The sequence below is a fragment of the Haliotis rubra genome, unplaced genomic scaffold, assembly GCF_003918875.1.
Source record: "Haliotis rubra isolate DU_JTF1 unplaced genomic scaffold, ASM391887v1 Scf133, whole genome shotgun sequence".
Taxonomy (NCBI): Eukaryota; Metazoa; Mollusca; class Gastropoda; order Lepetellida; family Haliotidae; genus Haliotis; species Haliotis rubra.
Window position 1 is genome coordinate 1,600,765 of NW_025765259.1, and position 20,292 is coordinate 1,621,056.

Below are 20,292 nucleotides of genomic sequence, written 5' to 3' on the forward strand. Positions count from 1 at the left end.
TAAATGTGTATCCAGAGACCATATAATAGATATATGGTCTCTGGTGTATCGCAAAACAAGGTTGCAGATAGTTGTCGGATATTTCTTTCAATCTGCGTGTAGTCAGTAAACCCAGAATGGAAGCCTCACACATTCTGAGATCTGTGAACATGTTCAAAGTGGTTTTGTTTCGCTTTATACCACAATGATGGTTTGGAAAGTAACTGCAAAATTAGTGTAGAGTGACACAGTTAAACTGTTATATCTTTCAGACACATGTGAATATTTAATTGGTTGTATTTTATGAGTAATATGGAATGTAAGTACAAATAAAAACATGCTACACTTGCATTATGGCCTCCGCATGCACAGGTAGCTTTTAGAAAATACTCTGAACAGTTTAGGAAGAAAGGTGTTGTTTATAGTTTGTTTGTTTTTAATTTATTTACATATATTTGTATAACGCCAATATCCAGCTCAACTCAGCTGCTCAAAGGCGCTTTGTTTTTCCGTCGATCATTGGATGCCAATCTCAAACGGCACATTGTAATATCAATCTCAACTCCCTGGGGGCCATAGTTTGCTCATTTGCTATGAGAAAAAGTAAAATATATCACTAATTCACGATAATATCTGAACAAAAAAATATCATTCCTCAATAATGTCATAAAAACAGACTGTACCTATATTCGCGTTTAACTGAAAAATATTTATTGTGGGAAACGCATACAACACAATGAAAGTTACCTCCCTTCGAGAAAACCTGGGTTTCCGGCCAATTCAAAGGCGGTTGATACGAACTGAGAAAGGTTGTTTCTGCTCTTGTGGTGTACATAATGCCACCATAATAGAGTCTTGTGCATAACATATTCACTGAATATGAAGCATAACGGGAACGATAAAGAGAACCACGTCGACGGATTGTTGGAGGTAGATGATAATCCTCAAAATGGAGGCGCATCAAAGGTAAAACTAAAAGCTGCGTACACTGAGCTAGGGTCATCGTTGCTTGTTTGGATTTGTGGACATTTACCTGGCACTCTACCATGATTATGGTGTTGTGTTAATTTCGTATTTTCAGTGACAACACATATGAAGACAAGACGTCAATAAATTGAAGAAATACTACATGTATCTCAGTTGTAAAATGAAGGCCATGTTTTTTGTTTTTCTAAACCAGTGTTCATAACATTAACATAAAAACAACAACTTTGAATACAGTAAGCTTCAGCTTGAATCATGTTTGGAAAGATTTCCGCCCGTAACCCCCGTATTTTTTAAATCATTATATGCCTAAGAATATACGCCTATGTTTTGTTTTTTTAAACAGGCTATACCTAAACCCTAACCCTAAACCTAATCCTAAAATCTAACCCCAAACCTGACCCTAAACCCTCGAAATAATCCTAATAAATAGAATACATTTCAAGCAGGGGTTACGGGCGGAACTCTTACCTAATGTTTCATTAAAAGTGATATGTATTTGGCAGCACGGGGAGGATTAAAAGAGTTTTCATGCCTTTACATGTCTCTGTTTGGGGTTCAGGGTAAAACGTCACCACAGCAAAATGGCACCTGGCGAAAACGGCACCATTTGGACGTAAAGAAACCTCGACTTGGCGAAAACGGCTACAAATCTTATGGCGAAAAATGGCACCAAATAAAATCTTAATTATAGGGAAAATCTTATTTGTCATTAGATAATCGGAATACAGAATTTTGGAATGCGTCTACTCTGCCGACAGTGATTGGAAAGTTTGTCATTAGCTGATAATCGGATTGCAGTATGTTTAGATAATAAATATGTCTACTCTGCCAACAGTGATTGGAAAGTGCATCCCATAGCCGATAATCAGCTTGCAGAATGTTTAGATGGTAAATACATCTACTGTGCCGACAGTGATTGGAAAGGCATTCCAATTTAGCGTGAAAACATTGCAGTAGGAGGTATTCGAACTGCAATTATCCATGGACCAATCGTTCAGTGAATCAATTAGAGTGTCACAAGCTGCAATTCATGAAAATTCATTCTTACAGGGATTTATAAGCATCCGCCCAAATATGGCCCGTGAGACAGGTAGATTCACAGTTGTATAAAAACATGTGTATTGTGTTATGTTGACGGTGCTGTTGTTATCATCTTGCTAATCTTGTTATTTTAATGCAATGGGTGAGTGAGTGAGTTATGGTTTTACGCCGCTTTTAGCAATGTTCCAGCTATATCACGACGGGGGACACCAGAAATGTTAATGAAATGAACTATAAATTAAACCCCAATGTTTTATTTATGTTGATATAATCTTTCTAATGTTATAATGAAATGAAATAAAACATAAAAGTCAACGTCATACGTTGTTTAATATATGGTGCCGTTTTAACTCAGAAATCAGTAGCCGTTTTCACCAATATGGTGCCGTTTTCGCAAAACAAATTTGGTGCTGTTCTGCTGTGGTGCCGTTTTAGCTATAACCCGTTTGTTTGCCAGTCACTGACATTGAGTGTTATGAAACATTGAAGGTGATATGCCAAACAAGATAACTATATTATCGATTATTATCAGCTTACCGTGATAATATCCCTCTAACTATTGATACTGAAAGCCACTGCATCAACAAATGTCAGTGACGCTTGTAGCATGCATGATGTCTCTACTGGCAGAAACTGCCTTATCTTAAGTTCAGTGTGGAAGTTACTAGTTACTGTCTTCGTGGTCCAGTGCATATAGCAGCGTATCCATGTTGACATGGTTAAACTGCAGCCTAGTATCTCAGTGGTCTAGCACTATAAACCTGTAATTTTAGTGTAAATAGTCTTGACCAGTACATGCTGCCACACATATACACAAACATGGATATACTTTGCTACAAAAATGTAATATTCCTGCACCAGTTTCCTTGATTTCAAATCACCTTACCTCACCTCAATGATGAATTATAGAAGTTATCAGCCACGTTCGTTTCATGTACATTAGGAGGTAGCCCAGTGATTCTCCCCAAAGGCACAATGTATGAAGCTCATTGCTGGTATTCCTCGTGATACTGCTGGAATATTGCTGAGGGCAAAACGTATGCAACACCAGTCACTAATGTACACTGTGTTGCAAGCTGCTATTGTTATTGAAGTGCCACTTTGTTGCAGCTACCTTCAATCACAGACTTCAGTTTCATCAAACCAATCAGCAAAGGAGCATTTGGGTAAGTTGATGTGTTACCTGTCCTGACATCAGGTTTGTGTGCACAGTATATAATGTTCATTGTCAAGCAAGTGATATCACCTGACATCAGGTTTGTGTCCACAGTATATAATGTTCATTGTCAAGCAAGTGATATCACCTGACATCAGGTTTGTGTACACAGTATATAATGTTCATTGTCAAGCAAGTGATATCACCTGACATCAGGTTTGTGTACACAGTATATAATGTTCATTGTCAAGCAAGTGATATCACCTGACATCAGGTTTGTGTCCACAGTATATAATGTTCATTGTCAAGCAAGTGATATCACTTGATATCACTTGCTTGACAACGACATTAGAATGTATGTTGAAACGTCGCCCTTCACAGAATAAAAGAAGTTCTATATCCATAAAAATTGTCATCACTCTTCATCAACTCAACTTCTAAAAATGCCCATCAAAGAAGAAAGATTTGAGGTAAATTGGTGTACGTATACAAGTGTATTTAGATGAAAAAGATGAAGTCCTGTGTATGGGAGACAATTCAGGTGATGTTCAGCAGTGTTCCTTGTGGAGAGGACCCTGTGGATGTGACCCTGTTTGGTAAGCTTGACTCCTGAGAGTTTCTAGGTCATCGGACCTGCCCCACACTGAAACAAGTGCCTGAGTTCACACAGCAGTGAATGGGTACCTGATAGGATGAGATAGTATGTGACTGCAAACATTCCAACATCTAATAAAACACATGCGTTGGCTACTCCCCAAGGAGATGAGAATACATTTGGCTGCACACTGATCCATTATGAAGATGATTGTGGTTGTGTTTACTAGATTATTTTCTCCATAAATGTGTCATATTCAACATTTTTATTGTCCAAAACCTGTGTACTGGAAATATGTCCTACTTTACCTGCAGATGTTTCTGAAACCAGTTGTTATTCATCTTGCAGTAAGGTATTTCTTGGCCAAAAGAAATTGGCCCCAGATAAACTGTATGCCATCAAAGTCATGAAGAAAGCTGATCTTGTGAACAAGAACCTCATGAAGCAGGGTAGGTAATTAGGCACAGGTGTCTTACAACTAAGGGGGTTAAAAATTGGAGGATAGACTATAGACATTCCACTGAATCTGGGAAATGTTAATGAAATCTGGATTAATTTGCAAATAGTTGACATTTTAAGGCAAAGACTCTTACAAGTCAGTGTATATTATCCTAAGAAAAACATAGAATATATTCTGATGATTCTGTGTGTTTCTCTAGTGATGGCTGAAAGAGATGCTCTGGCTGCTTCAAGGAGTCCTTTTGTGGTTCAACTGTACTACTCCCTCCAGTCTCAGCAGAACATCTTCCTGGTACGTTCCCCCTCCCTTCAGTCTCAACAGAACATCTTCCTGATACATTTCCCCCTCCCTCCAGCCTCAGCAGAACATCTTCCAGCCTCCAGAACATCTTCCCTCCTTCAGTCCCTCTCAACAGAACATCTTCCTGATACATTTCCTCAACAGAACATCCCTCCCTCCAGTCTCAACAGAACATTTTTTTGTAGGTCCAATCTTCCCCCTCAAATCCAGCCGTACAGTGAAAAGTGAAAGATTACAGGAAGACAAGGTTTTGTATATTGCTTGTGCTTGCTGTAGATCATGGAGTACCTGATTGGAGGAGATGTCAAGAGTCTACTTGCCATCTATGGATACTTTGATGAGGAGATGGCTGTTATGTATGCTTCTGAGGTGGCTCTGGCACTGGAGTACCTCCATAGTCACGGCATCATACACAGGTAAGTACACCCACAGTCGTGCCATCACACACAGGTCAGTACATCTACATTCAGGGCATCATATGCAGGTTAGTACACCCACAGTCAGGCCATCATACACAGGTCAGTACATTCACATTCAGGGCATCATACACAGGTCAGTACATTCACAGCCAGGGCATCATACACAGGTTAGTACATCCACATTCAGGGCTTCATACACAGGTCAGTACATCCACATTCAGGGCATCATACACAGGTCAGTACATCTACATTCAGGGCATCATACACAGGTCAGTACATCCACATTCAGGGCATCATACACAGGTCAGTACATCCACATTCAGGGCATCATACACAGGTTAGTACATCCACATTCAGGGCTTCATACACAGGTCAGTACATCCACATTCAGGGCATCATACACAGGTTAGTACACCCACAGTCAGGACATCATACACAGGTCAGTACATCCACAGTCAGGACATCATACACAGGTTAGTACACCCACAGTCAGGACATCATACACAGGTCAGTACAACCACAGGCCATCATACACAGGTCAGTACATCCACATTCAGGGCATCATACACAGGTTAGTACACCCACAGTCAGGGCATCATACACAGGTGAGTACATCCACAGTCAGGGCATCATACACAGGTTAGTACACATCCACAGTCAGGGCATCATACACAGGTTAGTACATCCACAGTCAGGGCATCATACACAGGTCAGTACATCCACAGTCAGGGCATCATACACAGGTTAGTACATCCACATTCAGGGCATCATACACAGGTTAGTACATCCACAGTCAGGGCATCATACACAGGTCAGTACATCCACAGTCAGGGCATCATACACAGGTCAGTACATCCACAGTCAGGGCATCATACACAGGTCAGTACATCCACAGTCAGGGCATCATACACAGGTTAGTACACCCACAGTCAGGGCATCATACACAGGTCAGTACATCCACATTCACAGTCAGGCCATCATACACAGGTCAGTACATCCACAGTCAGGACATCACATCATACTCAGGATCAGCACATCCACAGTCAGGGCATCATACACAGGTCAGTACATCCACAGTCAGGGCATCATACACAGGTCAGTACATCCACAGTCAGGGCATCATACACAGGTTAGTACACCCACAGTCAGGGCATCATACACAGGTCAGTACACCCACAGTCTTGGCTTCATACACAGGTTAGCACATCCACAGTCAGGGCATCATACACAGGTCAGTACAACCACAGGCCATAATACACAGGTTAGTACACCCACAGTTAGGCCATAATACACAGGTTAGTACACCCACAGTTAGGCCATAATACACAGGTTAGTACACCCACAGTCAGGCCATAATACACAGGTCAGTACTTTCACATTCAGGGCATGATTCACAGGTCTCTTTTTATGCTCATAATTGTATACGCCCACTGTAAAACTTCCAATCAGCCGTTTGGCAACCTTTCCATCTAAGGTCAAGGTCATTTGTTCAATCCGTGAAGTGTGTCACATGACAGACTTGACGGGGTGTACGGTTCATACACCCAGGCAAATCTGCCTACATGGTTTGGTATGCTTTGGCTATTGACCAATCAGAATTCGACAAATTTATCTTAAGGGTAATAAAGGTCAGTACACCCACACTGATGTTATGACTGTATATAATGTTGTTTGTGTATGTTGGTAGTGATGTGTGGCCTGTATATAATGTTGTTTGTGTATGTTGGTAGTGATGTTATGACTATATAATGTTGTTTGTCTATGTTGGTAGTGATGTTATGACTGTATATAATGTTGTTTGTCTATGTTGGTAGTGAAGTGAGGACTGTATATAATGTTGTTTGTCTATGTTGGTAGTGATGTTATGACTGTATATAATGTTGTTTGTCTATGTTGGTAGTGATGTTAGGACTGTATATAATGTTGTTTGTCTATGTTGGTAGTGAAGTGAGGACTGTATATAATGTTGTTTGTGTATGTTGGTAGTGATGTTATGACTGTATATAATGTTGTTTGTCTATGTTGGTAGTGATGTTAGGACTGTATATAATGTTGTTTGTCTATGTTGGTAGTGAAGTGAGGACTGTATATAATGTTGTTTGTATATATGTTGTTTGGTAGTAGTGATGTGATGACTGTATATATAATGTTGTTTGTCTATGTTGGTAGTGAAGTGAGGACTGTATATAATGTTGTTTGTCTATGTTGGTAGTGAAGTGAGGACTGTATATAATGTTGTTTGTCTATGTTGGTAGTGAAGTGAGGACTGTATATAATGTTGTTTGTCTATATTGGTAGTGAATGACTGTATATAATGTTGTTTGTCTATGTTGGTAGTGATGTGATGTGAGGACTGTATATAATGTTGTTTGTCTATGTTGGTAGTGAATGTTGTTTGAGGACTGTATATAATGTTGTTTTGTTTATTGACTATGTATATAATGTTGTTTGTCTATGTTGGTAGTGAAGTGAGGACTGTATATAATGTTGTTTGTCTATGTTGGTAGTGATGTTATGACTGTATATAATGTTGTTTGTCTATGTTGGTAGTGATGACTGTATATATGTTGACTGTATATAATGTTGTTTGAGGACTGTATATTGTTGTTTGTCTATGTTGGTAGTGAACTGTGACTGTATATAATGTTGTTTGTCTATGTTGGTAGTGATGTGAGGACTGTATATAATGTTGTTTGTCTATGTTGGTAGTGATGTTAGGACTGTATATAATGTTGTTTGTCTATGTTGGTAGTGATGTGAGGACTGTATATAATGTTGTTTGTCTATGTTGGTAGTGATGTGAGGACTGTATATAATGTTGTTTGTCTATGTTGGTAGTGATGTTATGACTGTATATAATGTTGTTTGTCTATGTTGGTAGTGATGTTAGGACTGTATATAATGTTGTTTGTCTATGTTGGTAGTGATGTTATGACTGTATATAATGTTGTTTGTCTACTTTGGTAGGGACCTCTAGATACAGGTTAGTAAGAGCAAATACACAGATAAATATATATATCGAGGGGTGTACTGATTTTGTATGAGAGCAGTGATTTTTGTCATTCATCAGGAAACAAATTTCTGTGATAGTGAGCAGTGATTATGCTATTTTAAAGTATATCTGACCCAGATGTTCTTGTTCTTGATCATACTCCCAAACCTTAACATAGCCTTGTGATTGTCTTTGTACCAAGGTTGTTTTTGTAGAATGGCTCAATGTCTATGTGTCATCCTGTCTGAACCCTGTCCATGTGTCATCCTGCCTGAACACTGGCCATGTGTCATCCTGCCTGAACCCTGTCCATGTGTGATCCTGTCTGAACCCTGTCCATGTGTGATCCTGCCTGAACACTGGCCATGTGTCATCCTGCCTGAACACTGGCCATGTGTCATCCTGCCTGAACCCTGTCCATGTGCCATCCTGTCTGAACCCTGTCCATGTGTGATCCTGCCTGAACACTGGCCATGTGTCATCCTGCCTGAACACTGGCCATGTGTGATCCTGCCCTGATCCCCTCCTGCCTGAATCCTGCCCACTGGCCATGTGTGATCCTGCCTGAACCCTGTCCATGTGTGATCCTGCCTGAACCCTGGCCATGTGTGTCCATGTGATGAACCCTGTCCATGTGTGATCCTGCCTGAACCCTGGCCATGTGTGATCCTGCCTGAACACTGTCCATGTGTGATCCCTGCCTGAACCCTGTCCATGTGTGATCCTGCCTGAACCCTGTGATCCTGCCCATGTGTGATCCTGCCTGAACCCTGTCCATGTGTGATCCTGCCTGAACCCTGGCCATGTGTGATCCTGCCTGAACACTGGCCATGTGTGATCCTGCCTGAACCCTGTCCATGTGTGATCCTGTCTGAACCCTGTCCATGTGTGAACCCTGTCCATGTGTGATCCTGCCTGAACACTGGCCATGTGTCATCCTGTCTGAACCTGGCCATGTGTCATCCTGTCTGAAACACTGGCCATGTGTGATCCTGCCTGAACCCCTGTCCATGTGTGATCCTGTCTGAACCCTGTCCATGTGTGATCCTGCCTGAACCCTGGCCATGTGTGATCCTGCCTGAACCCTGTCCATGTGTGATCCTGCCTGAACACTGGCCATGTGTGATCCCTGAACTGAACCCCTGTCCATGTGTGATGAACCTGGCCATGTGAACACTGGCCATGTGTCATCCTGCCTGAACCCTGTCCATGTGTGATCCTGCCTGAATGTGTGATCCCTGTCCACCCTGTCCATGTGATCCTGCCTGAACCCTGGCCATGTGTGATCCTGCCTGAACACTGTCCATGTGTGATCCTGCCTGAACCCTGTCCATGTGTGATCCTGCCTGAACACTGGCCATGTGTGTGATCCTGCCTGAACCCTGTCCATGTGTGATCCTGTCTGAACCCTGTCCATGTGTGATCCTGCCTGAATCCCTGTCCATGTGTGATCCTGCCTGAACCCTGGCCATGTGTGATCCTGCCTGAACACTGGCCATGTGTGATCCTGCCTGAACCCTGTCCATGTGTGATCCTGCCATGAATCCTGCCTGAACACTGGCCATGTGTCATCCTGCCTGAACACTGGCCATGTGTGATCCTGCCTGAACCCTGTCCATGTGTGATCCTGCCTGAACCCTGTCCATGTGTGATCCTGCCTGAACACTGGCCATGTGTGATCCTGCCTGAACCCTGTCCATGTGTGATCCTGTCTGAACCCTGTCCATGTGTGATCCTGCCTGAACCCTGTCCATGTGTGATCCTGCCTGAACCCTGTCCTGATCCATGAACACTGGCCATGTGTCATCCTGCCTGAACCCTGATCCTGCCTGAACCCTGGCCATGTGTCATCCTGCCTGAACCCTGGCCATGTGTCATCCTGCCTGAACACTGGCCATGTGTGATCCTGCCTGAACCCTGGCCATGTGTCATCCTGCCTGAACACTGGCCATGTGTCATCCTGCCTGAACACTGGCCATGTGTCATCCTGCCTGAACACTGGCCATGTGTCATCCTGCCTGAACACTGGTCCATGTGTCATCCTGCCTGAACACTGGCCATGTGTCATCCTGCCTGAACACTGGCCATGTGTCATCCTGCCTGAACACTGGCCATGTGTCATCCTGCCTGAACCCTGGCCATGTGTCATCCTGCCTGAACCCTGTCCATGTGTCATCCTGCCTGAACCCTGTCCATCCTGCCTGATCCCTGTCCATGTGTCATCCTGCCTGAACACTGGCCATGTGTCATCCTGCCTGAACACTGGCCATGTGTGATCCTGCCTGAACACTGGCCATGTGTCATCCTGCCTGAACACTGGCCATGTGTCATCCTGCCTGGACACTGGCCATGTGTCATCCTGTCTGAACCCTGTCCATGTGTCATCCTGCCAGATCCCTGGCCATGTGTCATCCTGCCTGAACACTGCCCATGTGTGATCCTGTCTGAACCCTGTCCATGTATGATCCTGCCTGAACACTGGTCATGTGTCATCCTGCCTGATCCCTGCCCATGTGTCATCCTGCCTGAACACTGGTCATGTGTCATCCTGCCTGAACACTGGCCATGTGTCATCCTGCCTGAACACTGGCCATGTGTCATCCTGCCTGGACACTGGCCATGTGTCATCCTGTCTGAACCCTGTCCATGTGTCATCCTGCCAGATCCCTGGCCATGTGTCATCCTGTCTGATCCCTGGCCATGTGTCATCCTGTCTGATCCCTGGCCATGTGTCATCCTGTCTCAGAGGCCCAGATAAGCTGCGTATCTGGGTAAAATACGCATAGAAAATTTCCAATTACGCATTGAAAAATAATTGTTGCGTACCAATTACGCATTTAAAATGTTAGATACGCAAAAAGTTTAAAACAAATGCCTACGGAATATATTTATAAAAATCACTTGCGTAATGAAAAAGACATCAATTGCTATCAAGTTGTACTGTTAGTATAGGCCTAGTGTTGTACTCTCAGTATAGGATCAGTGATTTCTTATGAAATCATTTACATTATGTTTAAGTTGGTTTTGATTAGGTATGACATAAGGCAGAACATACCTGCTTAGTAAACTTACTCAATGACATAATACTAAGGTGAGTAAAATGACTGAAATATGCACATATTTGAAAGCAGTGGGTAACGGAAAATGAAATACCAACTCAACATTCATAATACTCACTCCAAAAAAATACAGTGGGTACAGTACCCACATGAGCTAAACCTTTCTTGAGCTCTGCTGTCTAATCCCTGGCCATGTGTGATCCTGCCTGATCCCTGCCCGTGTCCCCGTCAATAGTCATTAATTTACGTTCAGCAGGCATACAGTTGGCAAAAGGCTGACTGTGGTGTAAACAACTCTGTCTCTCATTGTGATGCCTTTTCTCTGATATTTCAGTGGACGACTTCATGAAACCTTCGTATGACCCCAGCAGCAAGTACAACATCTACCGCACTCCCGGACAGATATTGTCTCTCAGATCCTCCCTGGCGTTTGTAAGTAACCACTTTAATCTGATGTGTATGTGTATTATATGTAAATAATTTCAGTCTTCTGGTCTGGTTTATAGGCTATGGTTTTCATAGCTGGGTGCACATGATGCCTACTTATATGAAAACTTACTTTTGAAGTTTTGACCAATTCACATTAGCCTATTAGCATTTATCATCCAAAACTGTGTTCCACAGGAGATATCGCTTGTGTGAGATCAAACGATATCTCCATCAACTCGTGTTGATATAATTGATATCAGAAGACACTTGGGTGAGATTCTCTATGTAACACCAGATATAGCAGGTACAGTGATACAAGGGACTTTCTTAAACTGGCAAACTCAGAGGGCTGCTGTAACAAAGTGCCTTTGACCAGGGTGTCGGAAACCTGGCTGTGCAGAACTGAACTGTGATGATATAGATGTGATGGCTGCAAGATATACTCATTGATTGTTTCAGAACCTGCCATCAGCTAGAAAAGCAAAGAAACCTGCTCTGTTTGTTAGTCCAATGCCTTCAGGTCAAAAGTCAACCTATTGTAGTCCCCGTCCTCTCATGGAAAAGTCCCCATTCTGCAGTCCCCTTCGGAATTACAGCACAACTTCGCCCTTGCTACGCATCTCCTTAACTCCCTCCAGGAGGGGCTACACGGAGAGAACACGGAACCTCTCCACTGCCGCAGACGACGACCGCCCACCTGCACCCATCCAGAGTCTCACACCAACTTTACAGGATTCCCTGAATTGGAGCAAGTCAGAATCAGAGAGCACTGGGATCAGATCCAGGAATACAGTCAACACTGATAGTAATCTGGAGTCTTCAGAACCAAAAGCTAATCTGTTCGGTCAGTCAAGTGACAGTGTGTTCTCATCCACAGAAACAGATCAGGTGGACAAAGAAATGTCATCTTGTGACCAGTCTCAGGATGATGGTTGTCAGAGTCATGAGAAGACTTCTTCCAGACAGGAAAGCTTTTCAGAGGAAACTCCACAACTTCATCGGACCGATGAGGCTGTGTGGAACTCATATGCTGCTCGTAACCTGCGGAGTATGAGAGAGGGATCCTACAGTGAAGAGAGTGAGGCTGAACCCAGAGGTCACTCATTCTCTGATGCTGACCTCAGTGTCTCCTACCTGGACTCTTCAGTGGAGTCTGGCCGCTTCACCAGCATGTCCAACAGAGGCAGCAGTGGCTACAGCTATCCCTCTGATGACGAGTCAGAGGCCAGTCAACAAAGTTTGCGACTTCGTGCTCAGCGGAGGAGAAGCTTCGAATATTCAGACGACAGTGCTCTGTCTCGACGCAGCAGCATGGGCGTGCATGTGATGGGGGTGATCCGTGAAGAGAAGCTGTCTTCTCGGGGTGGGAGTGTATCAGACTGGCAGGGCAGTAGAGACAACCAGGACTGGAGAAACATGGACGACTGTGACCTCAGTGACTGTGATGTGAGTATTGGGCAGAAGGATGAGCGGTGTCAGCTGACGTTCATCAGCAGTTCCAGTGAAGACAGTCACGTTCCATCTCGTGTGTCCAACACGGGTCTAACCCAGGAAATCAGTTCGCTAACATTCCGGCCCAGGGAAGATGTGCAGGCTCCCTCTCAAGGAGCTGTTTCCGAATCCTTTATGCCAGGCATCAGTGCTGTTAGCTCTCCCAGAGTCCCCAACACAGGACTTACACAGGAGATCAAAACACTTGCATTATGTTCAGCCAGGAAGAAATGTGAAGTCAACAAGAAAGATAATCTAGAGGATTTTAATGACAAGAAAAAGGGTGCCATGATATCCGCTGCAACCAATAAGCTGAAGAAAGACTTGATGTCTGTGCCACGGAGCTCTGGGTTGACCCAGGACTTCTCGGGGCTGGATCTGGCAGATCATGTGATGAAGCCGTCCAGGAAGACAGTCATACGCTTCAAGAGGGCTGACAGCACTTCAAGCTTGTCAGATACACGTCGTGTGAATGATGTCATTGAAATGTCCAAGTCTAGGAAAAGAAGCTATGGTGATATAGAGAACTGTAGGAACTCCTCCACTGAAGGCACTGAGGTTCCACAACTGCTGTATGGAGATGAACATTTACGTAAAAGAAGCAATGTCGAGTCAGTTACAAGTAAAGATTGTGTTGACCTTGACCTCAATGAAGGAAACTTCCGTTGCCATGACTGCAGTAATACGAGTGATGGTTCTTCATCAGAATCGTCTCCCCTTGTGTCCCCTAATGTCGTTGCTTCAGAGTCAGGAGCCATAAAGAGTCCTCCATTCACAGTGGTTGTGATGCACACCTCCCCTGATCCTTCCCCTGTGAGTCTGCCCCCCTTCCCCAGCGCCCCGCTGCCTTGTATACACAGGAAGAAGGAGCTGCCCATCAGCCCAGTGTACGGCTCGGGACGTGTGAGTAACATTACCACTTACAAATTAGTGAGGGATATAAATTTCAAAAATTTCAGTGCAATCAGTTTGAATTGTTGTCGTACATACTTTTTCTCCCAAAACATGATAAACAACAGTGCCACATCACCTCCATTACATTGCTACATTATTGTTACACTGATTTTGTCTGTCGTAAGAGTTTACACTGTTCAACCTATATAGAGGATACCTGCTTATGTCTCATTCTCCAAATGTCATGCATATTTTATGAAACAGAAGAAACGTTTCTTCGATGGTGACGACACTGTATTCAAGTCCCCGATGCCACAGAGCTCATGTGGATGTCCCATCCCAGCAGTGCATCTCAACAGCAAGTCCTCCCTCAAAGACAGCCTTATGATCACGCCAGAGAGAGCTGCACGCAGAAGAGTGGTCAGTTACCATGGTTACAGAGTTTCCATACAAAATCTCACTAATTTAAATGATTTCAGTTATTTATTGTTACTGTTTAGGGGGAAAATCATGCTGTTTTCACGAGACTGACCGACATGAATGTGCCATAGACATGGCTCCATAAACGATGTGTCGTGAGAGATAGTACTAAAGTGATGTTAACTCATCTCACTCGGAGTGACTGTGTGTCTCCAGCCTCTCCTCCCTACACACCAGCCAACCCTCACATAAAGTATGATATATGTACCCCTGTGTGTCCAGCCTTTCCTCCCTAAACACCTGCAACCCTCACATAAAGTATGATATATGTGCCCCTGTGTCTCCAGCCTCTCCTCCCTACACACCAGCCAACCCTCACATAAAGTATGATATATGTACCCCTGTGTCTCCAGTCTCTCCTCCCTACACACCAGCCAACACTCACATAAAGTATGATATATGTGCCCCTGTGTCTCCAGTCTCTCCTCCCTACACACCAGCCAACACTCACATAAAGTATGATATATGTGCCCCTGTGCCTCCAGTCTCTCCTCCCTACACACCAGCCAACACTCACATAAAGTATGATATATGTGCCCCTGTGTCTCCAGTCTCTCCTCCCTACACACCAGCCAACCCTCACATAAAGTATGATATATGTACCCCTGTGTCTCCAGCCTCTCCTCCCTACACACCAGCCAACCCTCACATAAGTATGATATATGTACCCCTGTGTCTCCAGTCTCTGCTCCCTGCGGCCTACACACCAGCCAACCCTCACAAGACACCCTTCCTGACACCCTTCCGGGCAGCAGCCCAGAAGACACCATTCAGAACACCCAAGAGTGTCCGTAGAGGTGGCCCACAACCAGAGGAGGAGCAGAGGATTCTGGGAACTCCGGACTATCTGGCTCCTGAGATTCTACTTCAGAAACCACATGGTAGTGTATTGTCTGTAGCAACATGGTAGTGTATTGTGTCTGTAGCCACATGGTAGTGTATTGTCTGTAGCCACATGGTAGTGTATTGTGTCTGTAGCAACATGGTAGTGTATTGTGTCTGTAGCCACATGGTAGTGTATTGTCTGTAGCCACATGGTAGTGTATTGTCTGTAGCCACATGGTAGTGTATTGTGTCTGTAGCCACATGGTAGTGTATTGTGTCTGTAGCAACATGGTAGTGTATTGTGTCTGTAGCCACGTGGTAGTGTATTGTCTGTAGCCACATGGTAGTGTATTGTGTCTGTTGCTATGTGGTAGTGTATTGTCTGTAGCTACATGGTAGTGTATTATGTCTGTAGCCACATGGTAGTGTATTGTGTCTGTAGCCACATGGCAGTGTATTGTGTCTGTAGCCACGTGGTAGTGTATTTTGTCTGTAGGAACATGGTAGTGTATTCTTCCTTATCTGCTGTCATACTTACCTGTTTTAATGTTTTCCTAATTTGTTCATTATTATCATACAGCTATCACTAGAAACTAATATCTCATGCAATTTAGTACCCCCGACTCATCACTGTTGTACTGTTTGTGGTATTGCAGGAGTGGCTGTCGACTGGTGGGCTCTCGGGGTCTGTCTGTTCGAGTTCCTCACTGGTGTCCCGCCTTTCAATGATCAAAATCCAGAGTCGGTGTTTCAAAACATCCTCAACAGAGGTGAGTACCTGGTGCTGTTTTCACTTCAAACATTCTCCCTGTGTGTCAGTGTGGGGGAGAACTGGAACCTACGCTGGTTGTAAGAGGTCATACACTGTGGTGTCAGGTGTACCTTGATGGATCAATAGACTTGATTGTTTACATGTTGCAGTAATATTGCTTAGACACACACTATCTCTCCCTCTTGCCAGTTGTGTTAAGGATTTCAACAGACTCACCTGCACAGGGGGCATGGTTGGACCAGTCATCTCCTGGTTCTCTGGATTGCAGAGTTGTGTTCCTTAGGTCCTCCAGAACCCTGTGCTCATGTGTTCAATGCTGGTTTGAAGTGATAATGTTTCAAGGTTGATCAGCATCAAACTCATTGGTTTCACCAAGGTGGTAAATGTCTGACACTTCAGATTTTGCTCCAATATTACATTGACTATATTGATATAACTGGAATATAAAGTGGCTTTAAACCCAACTCACTCACACATGCACACAGTTTTGCACTCCCTCACTCACTGTGACTGTCACTGGTTGGTCTGTTTTGGGCGGATGCTTATACATAAGTCAAAGGTTATAAAACACAAATGTAGTTAATAAATGTATCTATGTTATGAGAGGACTTGTTCATCATGAATGCGTGTAACTGATGTCCACTGAGAATATGCATGGCGATTCTTTTGGGAAGAACAGACTCCTATGACCCTCATCCTTGTGATTCTCGGAGGAGAACAAATGACGAGTACATGGTGTAGTGGTGTCTTATGTAATGTAAGGGTGGGTCACATGATGTAGTGGTGGGTCACATGATGTAATAGTGGGTCACATGAGGTTAGGGTGTGTCTTGAGATGAGTGATTTGTCACACTATGTAGTGGTGTCACATGATGTAGTGGTGTCACATGATGTAGTGGTGTCACATGATGTAGTGGTATAACCTGATTTGTCACACGATGTAGTGGTGTGTCACATGATGTAGTAGTAGGTGGGACATGATGTAGTGGAGGTTAGGATGTGTGACATAGTGTACGTGACATGTGGTGCATTTGTAACACGATGTAGTGGTGTGACATGATGTAGTGGTGTCACATGATGTAGTGGTGTGACATGATGTAGTGGTGTAACCTGATTTGTCACACGCATGAGTGGTGTAGTGACATGATGTGTGATTTGTCACACCACAGTGGTGTGACATGAGTGGATGTAGTGGTGTGACATGATGTAGTGGTGATTTGTCACACACGATGTAGTGGTGACACGATGTGATGTAGTGGTGTGACACGATGTAGTGGTGTGTGATGGTGTGACCCGATGTAGTGGTGTAACCTGATTTGTCACACGATGTAGTGGTGTGACATGATGTAGTGGTGTGACATGATGTAGTGGTGTAACCTGATTTGTCACACGATGTAGTGGTGTGACATGATGTAGTGGTGTGACATGATGTAGTGGTGTGACACGATGTAGTGGTGTGACACGATGTAGTGCTATAACCTGATTTGTCTTGTGATGTAGTAATGTCACAGGATGTGGTGTATGTCACAGGAGGTCATTGTGATATTGCTGACTGAGGTAAAATTAGTCTCACTTTCCGTCCACTACAATGCTCGTGCTGCAGATATCCCATGGCCAGATGAGGAGGAAGCGCTGAGTGAGCGTGCCCAGGATGCCATTGACCATCTCCTCACCATGGACCCTGACGACCGACCTGGAGCCAAGGGTATGTCAGGTGTTACTGAGGGCAGCCATTTATACACAGGGGCACGGAGTTCTCGGTTATAATGACGTCTGGATCTTCAGATATTGTGGAGATATATGTCACATTGAGGGTTAGATATTGAAGTGGTATATATATCATTGTTGTCAGATAATGGGGTGGTTATTTTATATTGTTGTAATATATACTGTAACCTGATTTGTGTGGATATATGTATATATTATTGTGGTGATTATATATCACACTGTGGGTGAGATATTGTGATGGTACTAAAGCTGGTGTCTGTGATGGTCCATGTAGAGGTGCGTCAGCTGCCCTTGTTCTCCGCTGTCGACTGGGACCATGTCCTGGAGATGGAGCCAGCCTTTGTTCCTCAACCAGATAACGAGACAGACACAACTTACTTTGAAGGTAAGGTAAAACATGACACATCATACTTTGAAGGTAAGGTAAAACATGACACAATTTACTTTGAAGGTAAGGTAAACATGACACAGCTTACTTTGAAGGTAAGGTAAGGTAAAAACATGACACAACTTACTTTGAAGGTAAGGTAAACATGACACAACTTACTTTGAAGGTAAGGTAAAACATGACACAACTTACTTTGAAGGTAAGGTAAACATGACACAATTTACTTTGAAGGTAAGGTAAACATGACACAGCTTACTTTGAAGGTAAGGTAAAACATGACACAACTTACTTTGAAGGTAAGGTAAACATGACACAACTTACTTTGAAGGTAAGGTAAACATGACACAGCTTACTTTGAAGGTAAGGTAAAACATGACACAACTTACTTTGAAGGTAAGGTAAAACATGACACAACTTACTTTGAAGGTAAAATGACACAACTTACTTTGAAGGTAAGGTAAACATGACACAACTTACTTTGAAGGTAAGGTAAAACATGACACACTTACTTTACTTTGACAGCTTACTTTGAAGGTAAAGCAAACATGACTTTACTTTGAAGGTAAGGTAAACATGACACAACCTACTTTGAAGGTAAACAGGACAAACATGAGATTAAACAACAGCTACTTTGAAGGTAAGGTAAACATGACACAACTTACTTTGAAGGTAAGGTAAACATGACACAACTTACTTTGAAGGTAAGGTAAAACATAAACATGACACAACTTACTTTGAAGGTAAGGTAAACATGACACAACTTACTTTGAAGGTGAGGTTGCAAGGTAAACATGACAAGCTTACTTTGAAGGTAAGGTAAAACATGACACAACTTACTTTGAAGGAAGGTAACATGACAAACTTACTTTGAAGGTAAGGTAAAACATGACACAACTTACTTTGAAGGTAAGGTAAACATGACACAACTTACTTTGAAGGTAAGGTAAAACATGACACAGCTTACTTTGAAGGTAAGGTAAAACATGACACAACTTACTTTGTACAGACAAACTTACTTTGGTGAAGGTAAAAAACATGACACAGCTTACTTTGAAGGTAAGGTAAAACATGACACAACTTACTTTGAAGGTAAGGTAAAACATGACACAACTTACTTTGAAGGTAAGGTAAAACATGACACAACTTACTTTGAAGGTAAGGTAAAACATGACACAACTTACTTTGAAGGTAAGGTAAAACATGACACAACTTACTTTGAAGGTAAGGTAAAACATAACACAACTTACTTTGAAGGTAGAATAAACAGCTCATTGGTGATCTGGACGTTGTCAGTTGGACTTTCTGTGCTACAACGTGTTCTGAGAATTCATTATAACTATTGATATAAAGTTTAGTGGGAGGTTGTCATCAGTTGTTTTTGTATTTCAGCACGGAACACTTTGCAGAACCTGATTGTGAGTGCCGTGGATCTTTGAGCACACTGAATATAGGTGTGCAGTGGATCTTTGAGCACCTGTAGCGTGAGAGTCCTATGGATCTCTATGTGATCTGTAGATGTATGGTTCTGTCTTACTCTTACACATATTTGGAAATACATAATAGCTGTAAACATACCTCTATATACCAGACTGTGTGGATGGTATTGATCAGTTCATTCAAATGTATGTTGAGCTTGGTCAAACATGATACACTACCTAGCTTGGCTGTATGAGACATGTTGCATTGTATACATGAAGCCTTTAAGGGCTTTACACAACATTGATGGGTTGTATTAGATATATGGCCTTGATGGGCTGTAATAGATATGTATGGCCTTGATGGGTTGTAATAGATATATGGCCTTGATGGGTTGTATTGATCATATAGCCTTGATGGGTTGTATTGGACATATAGCCTTGATGGGTTGTATTATAGTACTGTCGGAAATAGACAAAAACTGTATTTACTCATTTATCTCTACAATTTATGTAGTTGATATGTGAAAGTGTGAAATATCTGTTAAACTAAATTCGGCCTAACCACAGTCTCAGTGGTAGAGAGATAGGAAATGGAGAAAAATGACTTTACTGAAGAGAGATTAGTGCAGAAATGAGCAATGCGGTTTTTTCTAAGTTGAAAAGGACTTATTTGGAACAGACCATGGCTTTATGCAAATTAGTGTGCAACGATATTGTATTACAAAGGACACTATTTAAATGCCCAATTTGAAATTAGACGTAGATTCATTATAAACTATAGTTGACGTGAAAAATAATAACTTTTATGCTGAAACTATTAAGGATGTAGCTACCATGGAGTCTCACTGTCACTATAAAAAGAAACAGATAGGAGGGGTC

The 20,292-nt window shown here is 42.9% G+C and overlaps 1 protein-coding gene across 1 annotated transcript; it reads left to right on the top strand.

The window, feature by feature from the left end:
- Positions 1-759: 759 nt before the first annotated feature.
- LOC124267713 (serine/threonine-protein kinase greatwall-like) lies at positions 760-19,931 on the top strand. The gene is made up of 15 exons (XM_046702695.1): positions 760-945; positions 3,118-3,173; positions 4,107-4,207; positions 4,418-4,509; positions 4,795-4,934; positions 6,752-6,755; positions 7,905-7,920; positions 11,323-11,420; positions 11,877-13,811; positions 14,067-14,222; positions 14,965-15,163; positions 15,764-15,877; positions 17,483-17,584; positions 17,882-17,992; positions 19,385-19,931. The coding sequence occupies exons 1-15, from the start codon at positions 859-861 to the stop codon at positions 19,429-19,431; spliced, it is 3,258 nt and encodes a 1,085-aa protein (XP_046558651.1). The 5' UTR covers positions 760-858; the 3' UTR covers positions 19,432-19,931.
- The last annotated feature ends 361 nt before the right edge of the window (positions 19,932-20,292 follow it).